Here is a 19,381-nt window from a genome sequence, read left to right on the forward strand (position 1 = left end):
TGGGGCGGCGCGGAGCCGGGTGCGAGGGGTCGGGGGTCTCCGGTCGTGCAGCCACCGGCGCTGGGGCAGGGCCCGGGGCCGCGTCAGTGTGCGGGGGTGCCGGCTTCGCTGCCGCAAGCCCCGGTTGTCGGAGCGCCCAGAGAGGATGGGGAGTCGTGCAGAGCCCTGAGCTGGGCCGCGTGTCCCTGTGTGGCAGGGTGGGAGAGCGTGGGCAGCGCCGGCCGCCTGCGCTTCCCACCACCCCGCAGACCCGGCAGGTTCGTGGGGTGCCGCGTCGGGGCTGTGCGGCCGCACTGTATCCCCGAGCGTGCCGTGTGCGGGCTTCAGGAGGCTTGTGTGCTGAGCTGTGGTTTAGAAAGGCCGGTGGAGGCTCAGGATTTCCGTGAAGATGGAATTTGCTGTAGCCCTTGGAAGAGAGGATGGGTGAAGGGATGTGAGGGGTGAGGGCTGGGGGGCTAGGGGAGCATTCTCTCTTCGCTGCTGGCCCTGCATCTTCCCAGCTCTCTCCAGAGGAGCAGGCAGGCGGCTGAGCAGGTCACCTGTTTCCCAGCAGCTCCTGATACCGAAAAGCCAGTCGATATGCTATCACTCCAAGCAGCCTGCCTCTCTGCTCCGGGGTGCCTGGGCCCCCCAGACCCGCCGCCTGCCCCTCAGCCCATCTGGGCTGTCGAGACCATGTGGCTGATGGCTGCAGCGTCTGCACATTCCTCCAGGGTCTTTCCTTCCCTCCTGCAGCTGGTTCCTCCCGGGGCTGCCCCTCCAGAGCCCAGGGGAGCCCAGAGCGGGCAAGCCCTTGGCAGAGCTGAGGGCCCTGCTGTGTCCTGGGAAAACTGGGTGGTGTTTGGAACTGCAAAGAGCTGTACTGTGACCTGCCGTGGCTCCTTAGAGGGTGACGGGGACATCAGGTAGCCCAATGGGGCTGGACCCAGAGACAGCAGGGGAAGGGAAGTGCAGCCCTGGCATGCACTCAGTGCTCTGTCCCAGCTGACACCCCGCAGAGCCATGAGAGTTGGGGTGTGCTGTCCACAGCAGCGTCCCTGTCACTGCCCGGAGTGGGGGCACGCAGTGGGACGGTGTAGGCAGGCACCCTGCCTTCTGAGCAGTGAGCTCCCAGCCAGCGGGAGGTGGGTGGTGTTAGGAGGTGTCACCAAGCCTGCCAGAGTGGCCAGGCTCCTGTGGTGGCCCTGGACTGCTCCCCAGTGCTTCTGGCACCAGTTCAGCTGCAGAGCCCTGCTGCCCTCCAGACCTTGGCTGGGCTCACCCCAGAGCTCTGATCCCATGGGGTCCCTGCAGTCAGGGAGCGGCTAGTCCCGGCCCAAGCCAGGTGGGTGTGTTGGGACTCCCCCAGCTCGTGCACACACGCTCCCGGCACCCCAGGGCTGCCGGGAGCAGGAAGAGCGAAGCATGCCCGTCCAGGCAGCTGGGATTGCAAAAGGGCCAGGCGCTGGACTGTGCGTACTGGGGCCCTGGGGAGAAGGGGGGGAATGGAGCCCAGCGCCTGAAGCCATGGGACCCACCAGACCTTCTCCTGCCACGAGTGCTGGGGACGCGACCCCACGCTCTCAGGGATGTCCTGGTGTGGGCCTCGGCAGAGTGTGACTGTGTCACCCCTTAACCTTCCCAAGGAAGGATAAACAGAGGGAGCTTCTTCCTCCTTGTGCTGGCAGGTTTCCCAGGTCTTCAGTCGCTTGTGCTGCTCTTTTCTGAGTCCTTCCAGTTGTCAGTGCCTGGGTTGCTCCATGTCCCCCTGAGTGTGTCCAAGGCTGCTGCTGAGCGAGCATGTTCCCGCGGGGCCCACCATGGTCTGGCCCTTCCCTGCTGCTGTGGACTGGGATGTCATCCCCGTGCTGCAAGGATGCCCTGCCCTTGGCTGCCCTAAGCATGCTGATCAAACATCCCAACTTGCCAGGGCCCCCCAGTTCATCAGGACCTGCCCCTTCCCAAGATCTGTTTTCCGTTCACCGGGGTTTCACTGGGGCAGACCAATGTCCCTCTGAGTGCCCAGTGAGTGCTGAATGGCACATCAGATTTGAACAGTCCTTGGGAGCCAGCAGCCGCCCTGGGCTCTGGGCACCCCTTGTCAGCACCGCTCACCCCCACCAGCATAGCTGAGCCCCTCCAGGAGGGGCAGCCCCTGTGCAAGACACAGTCGGGGGAGTGGAGAGGTGGTGGGGGCAGTGCCTGGCACAGGACCCCCCATTGTCCGCTGGGGCAGGCAGAGCCAGTGAGGCTGGTGTGGGAGCAGGTTGAGCAGTGCCGTGGCTCCTGCTGCCATGCGGGGCTGCCCTCTGCACTGAAGGGTCTCTGCACCCGTGCCGGCCTCGGCAGCGCAGGGCTGAGGCCAGGGGGGTGCAGGAAGCCCCAGGGTTTCAGCCCTGCAGGGCTCTTGGACACCCCACCACCAGCGCCAGCTGTGCTGCGGACCCGGAGATGGCTCGGGGCCTGCGCACGCCCAGCCGGGACATTCCTGAGGTTTCCTGGGCAGTGGCGAGGACCTGGGCTGCTCTCCGGCTCCCACACCCAGCATTTGCTCAGGGCCAGCCCGTCCTCCTGAGCCCTTTCCGCTTGCAGCGTGAGTGCTGCTGTGTGTCTTAGCCCACTCGCACACCGGGGCAGGCACGTTCGATGCGGCACAGCACGGCGGAGGCTGGCCGGTGGCTCTGGCAGGAGCCCCAGTCCAAGACTGTCCCTGGCCGGAGCAGGCAGCTGGTAGCAGGATGGCTGGGGCACTGGGGCAGGTGAGGCTGGGCAGGACTGTGCCCGGCTCCTGTTGAAGACGTGCAGCGGCAGCGGCCAGGGGACATGCCTGGACACCCTGTCCCTGTCCCAGGCGATTCCCGGCCCCCTGCCCCTCCCATGTGTGCTGGCTGGCAATGCCCAGGCTGTCTGCACCTCTGCCTTTTGCCCTCCCCACGGGATGCATGTGGTTCCTGCAGATTCCTGGTCCCCTGAAAGCACCAGTTCTCACATCCTCCTGCTGTGCTGCCGCTGGCACCAGCTGTCCCGTGTGCCAATAGGGTGGGAGCCGTCACCCTTGTGGGACCCTTGCTCTCAGCAGGGGTAGCCTGTGGAGGGTGGGCAAAGGGGTGCACCTTCCCCTGGCCAGAGGTGGGAAGGAGATGGGAAGTCCCCCTTGGGTCTCTTGTGCTGGGTGATCAGCCCCTCCAGGGTGGAGAGACACCCACCCCTCCCCGGCCTGTCTGTCCCAGCCAAAGAGCCCCAGCCCTGGCACATATCTTGTATCCTCCTGCTGTGCCAGCCAGCAGGACTGCAGTCCCTTAAGGCTGCATCAGGGCTGGCCCTCCAGCTGGAGGGAAGGGGCCCCAGGCTGAAACCAGGAGATGCTGTGCATGGAGCAGCCCCATCCGCTGACCTGCAAAACTGTGCCGCAGCCCCCAGAACAGCCTTGCCGGGGCTGGGGGTGGGCTCCCTGTCCAGGAGCAGCAGGCAGGACGGGAGCAAAGCCTGCCAGCAGAGTGGGAAAGTTGGGCAGCGTCACATGGCTGGAGAAGAGCAAACGCACTGCTTGCATTTCAGAAAATGGAAAAAGTGATCTGGACAATGAGAGCCCTGTTAGCCTGACCTCCCTGGCACATGGACTCAGAGCACGTTCAGAGAGGGAGATAGTACAGAAACGGGGAAATGGCTTGTGGCGTGCCCCAGAGAGTTCACACTGCTAGCCCAACAGCTATCCTAGGTTGGGTGCAGGAAGTGCTGTTGGCCTGTGCAGACCTCGGCAGGGCATTTCACTGGGAAATTCCAAGATGAGTGGCAGGAGCTGAGGACAGGCTGAGCTGCGAGGGCAGAGGAAGCGCAGAGGGGATGAGGGACGCTGGAGCCTGAGCAGAGGAAAGCCATGACCCAGGAGAAGAGTGCCGAGGGTGGCGGCAAGCTGGGGTTAATGCAGAAGTGGGTGGCAGAAGTTTAAGCAGGTTCAGGAGCGACTGAAGGACTGTGGGGAAGATAAATCCACAGTGGGGTTTTGAAGACAGAGGCTGAGGTAACTGAGCCACGGGTGCCAGAGTAGGGCTGCAGCAGGATGTCCCTGCCCTGTCCCAGGGCACCTCCTGCCGCTGCTGTAGGGGTTGGGGTTTTGGGCTGGGGGACGTTCGTCCTGGCCTCACACAGCCGTACGGCTCTCGCCCCGACCACCACGGCATCAGGATGTGGAGGCCCTCCCAGCGTCAGCTCTTCTGGCCATGCCCTGTGCCCAGCTGGACACAGGGCCAGGTGCTTGTCTGGCAGGGCTGTGAGACCGCAGGCACATCTGGGGCTGCCCCATGCCACTGCAGGGCTGGGGCTGAGACCTGTCATCAAGCCAAGTGGTCTCACTGACACTGCTGATTTTGGTGATCCTGTTCAGGCTGAGCATACCAGATCCTGGAGGTCACACTGCTGGGGCTCAGCAGGGACTTGGTGCTTTGCCACAAAAAGCCCAAGCACTTTCTCAGGTACTGTGTTCTGGTCTTGGGTCCTACATGCTTTGTTCCTAAATGCACGGGCTTAAATTTTCCTTGTAGTCAAGGATACAGGCTACACGATACCATTTTACCAGGCTGTCCAGGTCTGTTCCCATCACAGTTCTGCATACTCCCACCCATTTCTGTCTTTGCAGACTGTACCAGGAGAGGACTTTTTTCCTCCTCCAGACACGGTTTTGCTTTGAAAAGCATGTGATCCTCACCAGAAAGCCCACTGAATGGTGACTTCCCTATTGTAACCACATTTTAGTTCCAGCAGGTGACCAGCTTTAATCCACTTAGCAGAAGGTGCACTGATTTTGTTGAATGCTAATTATTCATTAAAAGGTGGTGCAAGATGAATTGAATGCCTTCCAGTCTCAGCCTGTTATATCAACACACTTACTCCAATTAACCAAACCTGTGATCTCATAAAAGGTCATACCAGCTTTCTGCCATAGACTATTTCTGCAGAATGGTGAAGATTGGCATTAATTGTGCTGCTGTCCTTTAGCATTGTATTGACCCATTGCAAAACAGCCTGGAGCCTGCCTGCAGCCCGCATCAGCAGAGATCATCTTGCTCATTCAGTGCAAGCACTGGTGAAGCTTTAGTCCTTCTGCGCTTGCAGCTTTCCTACTCTCCTAAGGTGTGTTACAATTAGCACTGAGAGGGCCCAAGTCTGTGTGTCTTGTGCAAAGTGGCATAGCTCTGAGGGTTTATAATGCTTCATTTGGGCAGGGGGGATGTGACTCATGGGTGGAATAAGAAGTGTTTTATTACTGCTGTGAGATGGTAAGCTCACCCCTTCACTGCTTTCCAGACAGAGCAGAGATGTGGATGGAGCATTCCTGCCCTGCCTGCCCCTGGCAAGCCCAGACACCCCCTTCCCCGAGCCGCTGGCAGGGCTGGGGTGGCCCTTTGCGCCTGCCCTCCTCTTTTTCCTGCTGTAACAGGCTGATTAAAAGGTTCAGCAAAGCGTTTCCCTGCTGCCTGCCCACAAATACGCTTCCTGCTGGGCTTTGTTTTGTTCTCGCAGTGCCAAAGCAGGCAGCTGAGGTGTGGGGAGCCCAGAGCCAGCTCCCACCAACCCCAGGGCTTGCCGGCTGCCCTGACCCAGGGCGCGTTCCTGCTTGCTGCTGTGTCTCCATCAGCACTGTAGTGTCCCCCATGCCCCAGGCTGTGACAGAGGACAGAGCTGGATCCAGCGCTGATGTGATTGCCCCAAGGGGGTTGGTGTGCTTCCCGCCACGATGTCTGGCATTGGCCTGGACTGGTGGTGTCGGTCCTTGTTACCCCTCACCCTCTCTTCCTGAGCAACTCTGCAGGCACCAGGCGCGTATTCCAAGGGACTTGCTGCTCTTGGTGGCACCTCCAATGTGGCGTGTGCCTGAAGGGGCAGGCAGGCAGCAGGGCTGGGCCCCTTCAGAGGCTTTTGTTGGTGTGATGGGCATGGAAAAGGGGCCGTCTCTGGGCACTGTCTTGGTTCATCCTTGCATTGGATCCAGGAGGCATTCCCAGAGGCTGGAGGGGTGACCCAGCCTCCATCGTCTGGAGGAGCGAACAGAGCAGGAACGGGGCTGATTCCTGCTAGTAGACCCTCTGTGGCAACCCTGGCCCAGATGCTGGCGGGGCGGTGGGTCAACTGCATCAGCCCCCAGCCCTGTGCTGGTGGCCAGGCTGACGGCAAGGCCCTGGAGAGGCTGTGCTATCCAAGGGGGGACTCCCCAGCCCCTTCGCTCTGTGGGGTCCCCATTCCAAAGCTGCTGCAGGGACCTTGCTGTTGCCCTGCAGGTGCTGAGGGGCCAGGAGCAAAAGGGCAACGTGAGGACAGGCCTTAGTCCAGGGAAAGGGGCTCCTACAGCACAGCACCTGAAGAGAAGCCATGGTCCCTGAGGATGCCCCAATACACCCCTGCAGTCCCACCAAACTGGCGTGTAGGCAGCGAGCCGTGAGAGAGCGGGGATGAAGGCTCTCAGGGAAGCGTGCTGGCTAAGGAAGCACACCGGCACCATGGGGAGGACCTGCGAGAAGGGTCCCTGCAGCACAGCCCCACACTGGGAGCATGTGCAGGGTTTGCATTTGTTTTCCTTCCTCTGTAACCCTGTAGCTAAACACTGGATTCTTAAATCACCCCTACCTGTGGGTAAGCCACACCTTATTCCTTTTAACGTTGTCTAATGACAAGCACAATCTGTGTGAGTGCAGCATGCAGGATCTGCTCTCAGGGTGGGGTATGTAGGGTGCAGAGACATATTTCTGGTGGGCCTGTCGCAGGGGTCTCCCAGGTTTGGGGGTGTGCTTTCCCACCTGTGGAAGGGACTGGCTGGACGGGTGACGTGAAGCTGCGGTGGCGGGAGGCAGGCAGGTCACCGTGCCGGCGGTGCTGGGTGAGCATCGGAGCTTGGCTGTCAAAAGCATGGCGAGCCCAGCCTGGAGCAGGGCTGACACTGCCCGTGCAGAAATGCTGTTCCTGGGCTGCCACGGCACCCGCGGGGTTAAAGTGGTCCGTAATGGGGTAAATGGGAATAGTGCACTGGGAAGGGAAGGTGGTTCACAGAGAAATGTTTTCACCATTGTTTGCCGATGGGACTGGTGCAGGAATACCACATCTCCCTCAGGTATTCAGGGAGCCACAGATGTTATTGGAGGGCTGGAGAAATGCTGCACAGAGAGGAATGTGAAAGGCTCCGGCTGCCTTGCTCCTCGCAGTGGGCAAAAGCATGGGCTGGCAGCCCCTCACAACCAGCGGCTGTTGCACTGCTCGTGGTGGATCAAGCTCCTGGCCGGTCCAGCTGGGCTTTCCCTGGGCCCTGGTCCTGCTCCAGCTCCCTCTGCTCTGGCGGCCGATCCCCCTCCTTTCCAGCTGACTCTCCTGGGGCTGACGCACACCCCTTTGCCTGTCTGCCATCACTGCCCTTTGGCACAGAAGATGGAACCCAGCAGCACAGTGGGATTTCAGCAGCGGCCGGTTGCGGAGGGGTGCGAGGTGCTAGGGAGGCATTGGGTGGGCAGTGAGAGTGGGCTGACTCTGGCCAGGGACAAGATGCGTGGGTGTGCTGGTACTACACGGAGCTGTGTGTGAGCAGGGGGTTCAACCAGCACAGGGCTGGATCAGGGGAGCTGGCGTTTCAGCACGGCTCGTGCATCCCCCATACCCTGACCCTTTCTGCCCTTGCAGAGTCAAGCTGTCATGGGAAGCTGCGGCACTTGGGCATGGCAGGAGCTGCTGGTGCTGCTGAGCAGTGTGTGGCTGTGGGAGGGCAGTAGCCAGCCCACCCCCCCAGGCTCCACGCACACCCCCGGACCCCAGCTGAAGTTTCGCCTGGCTGGCTACCCGCGCAAGCACAACGAGGGACGCATTGAGGTCTTCTACAACGATGAGTGGGGCACCATCTGCGACGATGACTTCACACTGGCCAACGCGCATGTGCTGTGCCGGCACCTTGGCTTTGTGGCTGCCACTGGCTGGGCCCACAGCGCCAAGTATGGCAAAGGCATTGGTAAGAGAGGGGTGGTGGGCACAGGCCCCCATACTGCATGGGCTGGGGCCAGCCTGTCTGTGGCTGCACATCAGCCCGTTGCCGTGCATGCACTGTTGGCGAGGTGGTGGGTCTGGGGCAGGCAGGTCTTGTGTTTGCTGAGTGCCCGGCAGTGTGCGCCTATGTGTGCGCACATGCATGTATGCACATGCAAAGCAGGCTGGGAAACTCTGCATGTTTGTGTGTGAGCTGCTGTGCATGTATCCAGGGCGTAGGGTGGTTGCAGGCATGCGCTACAGCTGCTGGGCTGTGCTTGCCCCTGGGTGGTGTAGGGGGGCTGCAGGTCTGGGCTGGTATGGGCATATGGTGCAGAGGTGTAGCAGGCCATGCTGCAGGTGAGCTGCTATACAGAGCCCAGGGCGCACATTACGTGGGGGCTTTACATCTGGCAGAGCAGCCCCTTGGGGAGGTGGAAACTCCCCATCTGCAGATCCACCACTTGGGTCTTTACTCTTGGCATTTTGGTGGCCTTAGCTTTGTGCCGAGGGAGGGCTGCCCCCAGCCCAACATCCACACTCCTGCTGTATGCCTGCGTCATGCCTGGCCATGCTCTATGGGCACCTTCCCTGCTCCCAGGGGGATGCTGCATGGGCTTGGCCCCTCCTCACCCCTGGCCCTGGTGTCTGGCAGGGCGGATCTGGCTGGACAACGTGAATTGTGTCGGAGGCGAGAAGAGCATTGGGGACTGCAAACACCGGGGCTGGGGGAACAGCGACTGCAGCCATGAGGAAGATGCGGGTGTCATCTGCAAGGACGAGCGCATCCCAGGCTTCAAGGACTCCAACGTCATCGAGGTGAGGAAGCTGCTGGCCAGGGTGGGCAGCCGGCACTGCCCCTGCCCAGGAACCCACAGAGCCAGCTGCTGGGAGCCCTGCCATGGGGCAGCCCAGCCTGGCCTCAGTCCTCCCTGAGTAGTTGGGAGGCAGCTCCCCCACCACACACCAGCATGCTTCCACGTGCAGGACCAGGGGACCCTGTCGGTGCCTTCCCTCAGCCCTAGCACGGGGGCTGTCCCCATCTCCCCACGGTCAGGGGAGCATGCTACCTCACTGCCCTGGCACCCTGCACCCGCAGTGCCCCTGAGTCGCATGAGCACCTATTTCCCCGGGGTGCCACAGCCCAACCCAGCTCTGGGGCCATAGGGAGCAGTTGGCACTACGGTGGGCAGCCCTGCAGCAGGCACATCCCTCCCCTGCCCTGCCCTGCATGGGAGCGTGGTGCTGCCGCAGCCTCCCCTGAGCATCCCGAGCTGCTGCTTCCCCCAGCAGCTTCTCTGGGCCAGGGGTTCTGTCTCACACCTCTGCAGCCTGTTTTCTTCTTTCTCCTGCCTGCTGGGGACCCTCAGTCCCAGACCTGCTTCTCTACACTGCATTCCTCCAGCACGCTTGGCCTCTCCCTCTCTCTCTCTTTCTCTCTTCCAGGCTCTCTGTTTCTCAGACCAGCTCTCGTGGCTGCTCTTGTCTTCTCAGCTGGGGTTCCTGTCCCCCCCAGCCACAGTGCCTGTGGAGGACGAGGCTCTGCTCAGGATGTGGCTTGGGTGTGGGGACATGGCACAGCTCTGGGCACAGGACAGCAGGTCTCCTGCGAGGCGAGGGGGGCTGGGGCCATGTCCTGCAGGCTGTGCCCAGTGTCCCAGCACCCCCTGCTGCTATCCTGCTCTGGGTGGGTGCCTGCGCTTGGGGCGGTCTGGGCACCCTCCCTCCGGGTGCAGGATCCCGAGGTGACGGGATGGCAGCGGTGGCTCTCCTGGCTGCACTCCCAGGAGATGCACTTGGAGGGTCAGGGGGGTGTGGGGCACTAGCTGCACAGGATGGGATTAGGTCCTTGGCCGCCCAGGGCCATCGGATGTAGCCTGCAGGGATGCAGGACCTGGCCATCCCTGTTCCCCACCTGGGACTGGGGACCCCATCTCCTGCAGGTGTCTGCATCCTTGGGGCATCCCTGGCAAAGGGCTGGCAGGGAGCCAGGGCGGCGGGGTGCAGCGCAAGCCTGGGCTGACCTGCGCCCTGCAGACCGAGCAGAGCCATGTGGAGGAGGTCCGCTTGCGACCGGTGGTGTCCGGGGCCCGGAGGCAGCTGCCGGTGACGGAGGGCATTGTGGAGGTGCGCTACAAGGATGGCTGGGCACAGATCTGCGACGAGGGCTGGGACAGCCAGAACAGCCATGTCGTCTGCGGCATGATGGGCTTCCCTGCTGAGAAGAAGGTCAACAGGAACTTCTACAAGTGAGTGAGGCCAGCAGGGAGCCCGCGGGACTGGGCTGTCAGAGCAGAGCTGGGGGCATGGGGCTGGGGCAGAGCCAGGGACAGTGCCAGGGACACAGGGCAATGCTGGGGGGACAGCATGGGGGGCCATGCTGTTGGGCGTTGTGGCTTCCCAGCGTCCCTCCCATCCCTGCTGCTCACCAGTCCTAGCCCCAGCTAGCCGTATGGGCACTCACTAACCAAGCTGGGGGGCCATGGCGTGGCTGGGGGGCCGTGGCTGCCCACCTGCCCCATGCAGTACTGCAGAGGATGCTCCAAGATGGCAGCTTTTTCTCCCTGTCAGTGGTACACCTCCACATTTCCCTCCAGTGTGGAGTGCGGAGGTCCCTGTCCCGAGGGAAGGTTTGCAGCTGAGCCAGGCAAAGGTGCCCCAGCAGCACCATGGCCCGAGCGAGGGGGGTGGGCATGGACATGCTGCCCACGGCGTGGTGCCCGGCACTCCACGCGCCCCTGACTGGGCAGCTGTGGTGTTGCTCTCTCAGGAGGTTGAAGCGCACAGCCAGGATGAAGGGCCAGACCCTGAGGCCAGGCAGCAGGTAAGGGGCCAGGTCGCCCCATCTGCTGAGCCCTTGGCAGAGCTGGGCTGTCCGGCCCCGCCGGTCTCTGCTGTTGGAACAGATGCTGGCGCAAATGGATCCGGACGGAGCAGACCGAGTGCACGGGCTGTGCTGGGCAGACCCCACCCCGGTGGGGTCTTGCCTGTGCGCACCGGGGTCCCCCATCCCCCATGAGAGACAATCTTTCTCCCCGGCCAGCTGTGCCCCAGGCAGAGCAGCCCCCATCCCATGCACCAGGTCAGAGTCCTGGCACGGGGGTTAGGGTCTGCAGCGCAGACCCACTGTGGGCAGGATCCCCTGGGAGGCACGGAGAGAGCTGCAGCGTCCTGTGCTGCAGCCCCACGGGGACCAGGAGGCCTCAGAGCGGAGCTGTCTCTCCTGGTGGATGGGGAGGGAGGGCTGTGGAAATGGGCTGCTTTCTTGCAGAAAGCAGCAGTGGGGAAGCTGGAAAGGCTGCGCACCCCTCCATTCCCCGCAGGGTGGGTTGGCAGTGTGGGCTGGCACGGGCATGAGAGCACTTGCTCGGCAGTGCTGGTCACCAGGGTGATGGGCACGGCAGTGCTAGCAATACTGGGCACTGGTGTGATGGACATGGTGTGGCAGGTCTTGTCCCAAGTGCTGCATCTGCTCAGGATCTCTTGTACCCTCTGCCCACTTGCTCTTGCTGCCTTTGTGCCAGTCCCAAGGGATAGTCTGGCTGCGCTTTCCCTCCATCCCTGAACCCTGCTGCCAGATTTGGTGGTGGGTGCAGCGAGCCAGAGCCCATTCTCTCTGGGTTATGGCATGGCACCTCTCACCTGAGCCTACTGCTGCATGGGGACGCTGCTCTGCCCCCAGCACACCACCTTGCCCTGGTCCTACCACATTCCTGATGCCAAAGGTGCCCTACACTCTGGACCCATCACGAGCTCTTCATTGTGACACTCCCCAGCTTTGTGTCCACAACAGGCGTCCTCACCAGCTTCTGCAGCCGTGCCTGCGCTGGTGATGGAAATCCAGATGGGGTCAGCCCATGGGGTCTCCTCAAACCTCCACCCACAGGTTCCGCTTACTTCAAAGTGCTGTTATTTGTCTGGTTTGGTGCTGACTGCCCCTTTTCCAGTGAGCGGGTATTTCCCCTGCAGAGCTGGGTGAAATGCTTTGCGAAGTCCATGAAGCTGTGGTCTGTTGCCTTCTCTCTGCCCAGAGCAGGAGCTGTCTCCTGAAAGCCATGTGCTGGTTTGACAGGGCTGATCAATTTGGGGCTGCATGGCTGCAGTCATACGTGGGGTCACAGGCTAATCCAGGCTGGAAGGGACCTCAGGGAGTCCTGGTCCAACCCCCCGCATGGAGCAGGGCCAGCTGTGGGTCAGCCCAGGACTTCATTCAGTTGGCTTTTGAAAACCTCCAGGAATGGAGATCCCACAGCCTCATGGCCTCTGCTCCAATGGTGAATAGCCCTCATGGGGAAAAAGTTTCCCTTACACTGAGTCTGAACCTCGCGTTGCCAATCACACCTATTTTCTCTCATGCTTTTCCCTCCTGCAGCTGGAAGAGCTGGGCTCTGGCTCCCTGACAGCCCCTTGCAGGTGCAGGTCAGCTTCTGTCAGAGCCCCCTGAAGCCATCTCAGCCCCAGGCGGGAGCAGCCCCGTGCCCCCATCTCTCCTCCGGCCCCAACTGTATTGGTGGCTCTCCTCAGGGCTTGCACTGCTTAGCTGATGTCTTTCTTGTACTGGGGACCCAGAACCGGATGCAGGATCGAGATGTGGTTTCATGAGTGTGAATGGGTGCTGATGTCCTCCAGCCGGCCGTTTGAATCCCGGCTCCTGGTAGCCCCATGCTGTGTCCTGGGGCTTGCTGGGCTGTGCAGGCTGACCTGAACCTGCTACTGGCCAGCGGGATCAGTTGCCAGGCTTGGTTTTGTCTTGTCCCTGGGTGGGTGTCAGTCACCTGCCCTGTTTTAGGGCACCTCGCTCTTCACTCCTTGTGGTCCCTGGGGTTTTGGCCCTGCTCAGCATCTTCCCCCTGAATGAAGCAAAGCATTTGAGTGTGTTGGGACAGTACATGTGCGCCAGGCCCCAGGCAGACTCTTCTCCGCACCGCTCTGCGTGCGTCTGGGGAGCTCCCCTTGCTGGCAGTGGGTCCTTGCAAGCCTGCAGCGAGTCTCACCATGCCCCATGGCACTGAGGAGAGCACCCGCCACCTTCCCCGCTTGCTTGGTTCTGTGCTTCCTTGGCGCCCTGCTCCCCTTGGAGCACGGCACAGTGACGTTGTCTGGTGTCTGGACAAGGACATGGGCACACCTCACTTGTACCCAACAGATCAAATCGTTGCTGCTGGTGTTTGATCTTCTGCTGTGTGACAAGGCAGCACGGGATGTTGCTGCATCCGGCACAGTTTCCTGGTGGGACGTGGGCAGGAAACTGCATCATTGCTGTAGAGGGCAGTTGTGTCACATTGCTGGCAGCAGATGATGCCATTGCACCCATGCGTGACACAAAGGGGATGTGCGTGAGTCTCCCTGGGGGGGCCGACATGTCCAATTCAGTCTTCAGTGAAAGTTGGGGCAGGCTGTGCTCCCTGTGTCACTGCAGCCAGCAGAGGTGACAGCCTGAGGCTCCGGGCTCCTTGATGGTTGTTTTCTGTTTTCCAGGCTGGCCTCCAAATCTCAGCCTAAACAAAAGCGTGGGGAGGACGTAGGGTCCAAGAAGAGGTAAATGGCTCCAGCGGAGAGCCTGAGTGCCAGGATCCCTGCTCAGCCTCGCCAGAGCCGTGCGTGTCCCCATGCTGCCGGGGACATGGGGCAGGCAGCTGGCGAGGAGCGGGTGACCTGCAGGCACAGCGCATCTCTCCCTGGGGGACAGTGCAAGGGGCACGGACAGAAAGTGCAGCTGCAGGCAGGGCAGCCATTGACACCTCCGCTGCCGGCTGACCGCGCTGGTCGTGTCTCAGGGCTCCTCTCTCCTTGCAGGCTGTTCACGGAGCGGCAGCAGCTCAACTACCGCCTGCACTCTGTGTCCTGCACGGGGACAGAGGTGCACCTCTCCATGTGTGCCTTCGAGTTCTACCGGGGCAACGCCTCGGCCACCTGCAGGGCTGGCATGCCCGCTGTCGTCAGCTGTGTGCCCGGGCCCCTCTTTGCCACTGGCAATGCCCACAAGAAGAAGCAGCGCCAACAGCAGCAGAGCCAGGTGAGCCCCGTGGGGAAGGGGCCGCGTCCTGCAGTGGCCCACAGCTGGCTGCTGCCCTGCTGTAGAGCTCTGTCCCTCAGGCTGCACCTGAGTGTGGGTGTTCAGGTCCCTGGGTGACCACCTCATGGCGCAGGACGTGGGGATGGTGTCCTGTCCCTGCACATCCCAGGAGTCATGGCTAGCAACCTCTGTGCTGCACTGCCTTGTGCCACACTGTGCTGTGCCATGCTGCGCTGTGCTGTGCTGTGCCGCGCCGTGCCATTCAGCACCACACCATACCGTGCTGTCCCGTACGATGCCCTGACCCTGCTCCCCTGCAGCCACGGATCCGGCTAAAGGGTGGCGCGAAGGTCGGCGAGGGCCGTGTTGAGGTGCTCAAGAGCAGCGAGTGGGGCACCATCTGTGACGACCGTTGGAACCTGCTGTCAGCCAGCGTGGTGTGCCGTGAGCTGGGCTTCGGCAGCGCCAGGGAGGCCCTCACCGGGGCACGCATGGGCCAAGGTGAGGGTGCTGGGGGCCACGGTGAGGGTCCTGGGGTGGAGAGGCCAGGCATCGCGTCCTGGGCCTGCATATGAGGCACTTGTCCAGACACAAGGCTCTGCTGGGCTGGGGAGGGCCATGGCCGGGCTTGTCCCATGGGCGCCTGGCTGCCAGTTGCACATGGTGCAGGGCTTGCCCTGAGCATCTCCAGGGGACTGTGGCCGCTCGACCATGCTGCCCTGGGCAGCAGCCGTGGGGGCCAGGAGTGCACTGGACTCCCTCAATGGATGCCAAGGAGCAAGGACAGCCATGGGGACAGTATGGCCGTGGCTGTCCCTGTGTCACGTGCTATCCCTCCGGCAGGGACGGGGCCCATCCACATGAATGAGGTGCAGTGCCTGGGCACTGAGAAGACCCTCTGGAGCTGCCCCTTCAAGAACATCACGCAGGAGGACTGCAAGCACACGGAGGACGCAGCCGTTCGCTGCAACATCCCCTACATGGGCTACGAGACTCTGGTGCGCACCATGGGGGGCTGCCAGCATCCGCGGGACCACGGTGCCTGGCAGATCCCGGCATCGGGGCCCCCGGAGCAGGGTGCTGGGGGAGGGCCCACGGGACCCGCTGTGGGATGGTCCGTCATCTCTCCTCCTCTGAACCCCATCATGCCCCACGCATTTCCCCCTGGTCTGTGGCAAGGCTGCCCTGGGGGGCTCGGGGATTTTGCAGGTGGGAGTCCCAAGCTGCCCCTGTGAGGAGAGGGGTGGAAGGGGGGCCACGGGGGGGGTCTGGGCATCTTGTGGTGCCCCACTGCGTGGGGTGGTGTGGGGCAGTTGCTTCCCGCTGCTCTCTCTCCCTGCTGCCAGCCTGTGCCAGCTCCCCAGCAGAAGCACCAGAAAAAAAATCACTGTGGGCCAACCAAGACAGATTTATTTTTTTTTTACCGATGATGAAATGAGCAAATGGAGCTCCATGTTCCTGTTTGCCCTGGCCTGTCATTTCATCCACTTCAGGCTTTTTAATGATATTTAACTCTCTCATACCTGTCATTTCTGAAATGAGAATGCCATTTCAAAATGAACCATTTTCCCTGCTTTGGTGTGACAATTCCCAAACTCACAAGCAATTTCTTGGCCCCAAACCCACCATTTTTGGTGAGTTCCCTGCCGACCAAAGCTGTGCCTGACTCTACTCAGCTCCTGGCTTCCACCTCCCCACGTGTCCTGAAGCCCCCAGCCCAGAGCCCGCCCAGGCGCTGCAGCTGCTGCAGGATGGGGACTGGGGAGGACTGCCCTGCGGGACATGGCCCCAGCAGCAGGAGCATCACTTGTGATGATGATGATGATGCTGCCACTGCCTTTCTCCACAGATTCGGCTGAGCGGGGGCCGGAGCCGCTTTGAGGGGCGGGTCGAGGTGGCGGTGGGGGCTGGCGATGGGGACCAGCCCCGCTGGGGTCTGGTCTGCGGCGAAGGCTGGGGTACGCTGGAGGCGATGGTGGCCTGTCGCCAGCTGGGTCTGGGATTCGCTAACCACGGCTTACAAGTAGGTGCCAGCGCCAGCTTGGCCAGGGCAGCGAGCCGCCACCACCACTGCTCCGCGGGGATGGGGTACAGGGACGGGACACGGATGGGGTGGGAGGCAGCATGGCGTGGGGTGCCTGCTTACGGCCCCAGGGCTTCCCCGCAGATCCGCCTAGCCGGCGGGAGGACGGCGTTTGAGGGCCGCGTGGAGGTGAAGCGAGGCAGTAAGTGGGGCATGGTGTGCAGCGATGGCTGGACCACTAAGGAGGCGATGGTGGCCTGTCGCCAGCTCGGCCTGGGCTACTCCCTGCACGCGGTGACGGTAGGTGCCGGCGGGGAGGCCCCCAGGTGACACCCCAGCAAGCACAAGCACCGGCGCTTCCCGGATGGCCATGGGGCTGTATGGGGGGACAAAGGGACGTGGCCGTTGGGTGCCACGGGATGGGACCCTTGTGGGCAGCCTGGGTGTCTGGGCAGGGCTGTGCCGTGGCGGGGCGCTGGCTGCAGCCCGGCACGTGCGAGCCAGGGCACCCACAGCAGCCGGCCCTGCCACCCAGCTTGTCTCACCCCCTCCCCAGGAGACGTGGTACTGGGACGCCAGCAATGTGACGGAGATGGTGCTGAGCGGGGTGAAGTGCGCTGGCCATGAGATGTCCCTGAGCCACTGCCAGCACCACGGCACCAGCCTGAACTGCAGGAACACGGGCACACGCTTCGCTGCAGGTGTCATCTGCTCTGAGAGTGAGTGGCGATGGGGTCTGTCGGCGACGGTGCTGTGGGGCCAGGGGCTGCAGATAAAGGGGCTGTGAGCAACAGGGCTGTGGGCAATGGGGTTTGCAGATGACGGGGCTGCGGGGTCGGCCTGTGCCCAGCTGATGGGGAGGGCACACGTTCCCCCCGGCTGGCTCAGCCCTGCTTGGGCTGGGCGCCCGCCCTATCCCTGCTGCTTGCCCCGTCCCTGCCACCCGCCGAGCAGCGGGGTGGCTGTCTGTCCCTGAGCAGCCGCCTGCTCCCCAGCCGCCTCCGACCTACTGCTGCACGCCCCGCTGGTGCAGGAGACGGCGTACATCGAGGACCGGCCGCTGCACATGCTGTACTGTGCCGCCGAGGAGAACTGCCTCTCCAGTTCGGCCCGCCTGGCAAACTGGCCCTATGGGCACCGTCGCCTGCTCCGCTTCTCCTCCCAGATCCACAACAATGGTCGCGCTGACTTCCGCCCCAAGGCTGGCCGGCACTCCTGGGTCTGGCACGAGTGCCACCGGTGCGTACATGGCACGGGTGGGGATGGGCACGCGGGCAGGGTAACGTCCCGGGGGGGGGATCAGGTGATGGTGCTGCTGCAGTGGGCTGGCGAGGGTGATGCTGGTTGAGGGTGAAGCCAGGTGAGGCACCGAGTCTGGGGGAGGCACCTTCTGCTGCCCAGGGTACAATTTTGCCTGCTTTGGCTCAGGGCTATGCCTGGATGAGCAGCGTTGGGGATGGAGGGGCAAGGACCGGGCTGCAGGCTGTGCCCTGCAGCTGAGCTCCCCCCCACCTGCCTGGGCCATCTGGCTGGGGACAGCCATGTCCCCTCCTAGTGCAGGACTGAGCTCTGCCCAACCTTGTAGCACTGTGCCCCCAGAGCAGGGGCTGTGGGGACCTTTCCTGACAGTGAGGGGCTGGGCAGGTGGTGGGACGCCTCCCGCAGCGCAGGGCGAGTCTCCTGTGCAGTGTGTGGGTCTCCTCCTCTGCCCCGAGCATCCTCCAAGCTCCCCAGCATCCAGGCACTGGTGCAGCCAATGCACTGTGGGGCTCCCTCTTGCAGGCACTACCACAGCATGGATATCTTCACCCACTATGACATCCTGACCCCCAACGGCACCAAGGTGGCGGAGGGACACAAGGCCAGCTTCTGCCTCGAGGACACCGAGTGTGAGGAAGGTGGGTGCCGTGAGGTTTTGCAGCACCAACCCTGCCCATGTCCCTGCCATGGGGCTGTCTGTACCCAGCCATTGCCCGTGCTGGGGCCAGGCTGGGCGGGCAATGCAGGGGCTGCACAGAGGGCTGCAGCAGGGATGAGCTGCGATCTCTTCCTGCCTGCAGATGTGGCCAAGCGGTACGAGTGTGCCAACTTTGGGGAGCAGGGCATCACTGTGGGCTGCTGGGACCTGTACAGGCATGATATCGACTGCCAGTGGATCGACATCACTGATGTCAAGCCAGGCAACTACATTCTGCAGGTGCTGTAGCTGAGCCACCCCTGGCTCCTCCTACAACCCTCCCATGTGCACCCCCACCCTCTGCCCTGCACCCCCAGCTCTCCATGTGCCCCAGCCACCCGGCCCTCCCTCCCCTGCTCTCTGAGCAGGTTGGAGCACGGTGGGGCTGGCAGGGTGCGTGGTGGTGTGTGCCTGTCCTTGTGCCCGGAGACGTGCAGGGCTTGTGTGGGAACTGCTCAGGCATGCTTCAGCCTGGGTTTTCTGGCTCAGAGCAACACTGCTGATGGGCACATGGTGCGCAATGACAGGGCCACCCCACCATAGCAGCAGCCACCAGCTCCTTGGAGCCCTCCAGCACATCCCACTGCAAATGGGGAGACAAGTCCTGCTGGGGCTGGGGTGCTGCGCGTCATGTCATAGGCAGCAGCTCCGGTGAGGCTGGGAAGGCCAAGCTGACAAGGTGTGGGGCAGGGGGCTGCAACCCTCACTGTCAGTGCCCCACAGGTCGTGATCAACCCTAACTTCGAGGTGGCAGAGAGCGACTTCACCAACAATGCCATGAAATGCAACTGCAAGTATGACGGGCACCGCATCTGGGTACACAGCTGCCACATCGGTAATAGCCCCGGGATGCAGCAAGGGCACACTGGGGCATGGGGGTATCCTGGCAGGGTACCCCAGGAGGAGGGTGAGGGGGGTGCTGCGGGGCTTGGGGTGGGATGGCCGGGCTGGTGTGGGGAGGCAGGGGCGGGGGTCCCAGGGGCAGCTACGGTGGGAGCGGAGGTGCTGGCAGTGCAGGCGACACGCAGCACTGGAGCTGACAGCTCTTGTCCTCTGCCTACCCAGGCGATGCGCTCAGCGAGGAGGCCAACAAGCGGTTTGAGCAGTACCCGGGTCAGCTCAACAACCAGATTTCATAGGATCCCGGCCCTCAGGGAGATGGGCATCTCCCTCCCTCACCCTGCACAGGTGGGAGGAAGCTGCTGGGGGGCCGGTAGGGAGGCCTCATGCCTGGCACTGCTGCCACCGTGCCCTGCCGGGGATTGGCCGGGACTCACCATCGCCAGCTGCCCTTCCCCACCTCGGGGAGCTGGTGCAGGAGGCACTGCACACCTGCACCTCCCAGCCTGGGGCCACCACCCCAACCACTGGCCAGAAGACTCTGTGCCCACGTCCCCTGGGCTGCGGC

General features: G+C 62.6%; 1 protein-coding gene across 1 annotated transcript; it reads left to right on the top strand.

Annotated features, from left to right (window-relative positions):
• The first annotated feature begins 2,625 nt into the window (after positions 1 to 2,625).
• Positions 2,626 to 19,112, top strand: LOXL3 (lysyl oxidase-like 3). The gene is given in 18 exon segments (XM_010568471.1): positions 2,626 to 2,738; positions 4,616 to 4,697; positions 4,700 to 4,740; positions 7,644 to 7,963; positions 8,633 to 8,796; positions 10,015 to 10,226; positions 10,748 to 10,801; positions 13,456 to 13,515; positions 13,774 to 13,993; positions 14,314 to 14,494; positions 14,837 to 14,991; positions 15,843 to 16,016; positions 16,573 to 16,735; positions 17,012 to 17,255; positions 17,799 to 17,914; positions 18,077 to 18,213; positions 18,697 to 18,808; positions 19,039 to 19,112. Coding segments are annotated over 18 exon segments (2,622 nt in total).
• Positions 19,113 to 19,381: the final 269 nt, after the last annotated feature.

Source organism: Haliaeetus leucocephalus, unplaced genomic scaffold, assembly GCF_000737465.1.
Source record: "Haliaeetus leucocephalus isolate CR32 unplaced genomic scaffold, Haliaeetus_leucocephalus-4.0 Scaffold245, whole genome shotgun sequence".
Lineage (NCBI taxonomy): Eukaryota > Metazoa > Chordata > Aves > Accipitriformes > Accipitridae > Haliaeetus > Haliaeetus leucocephalus.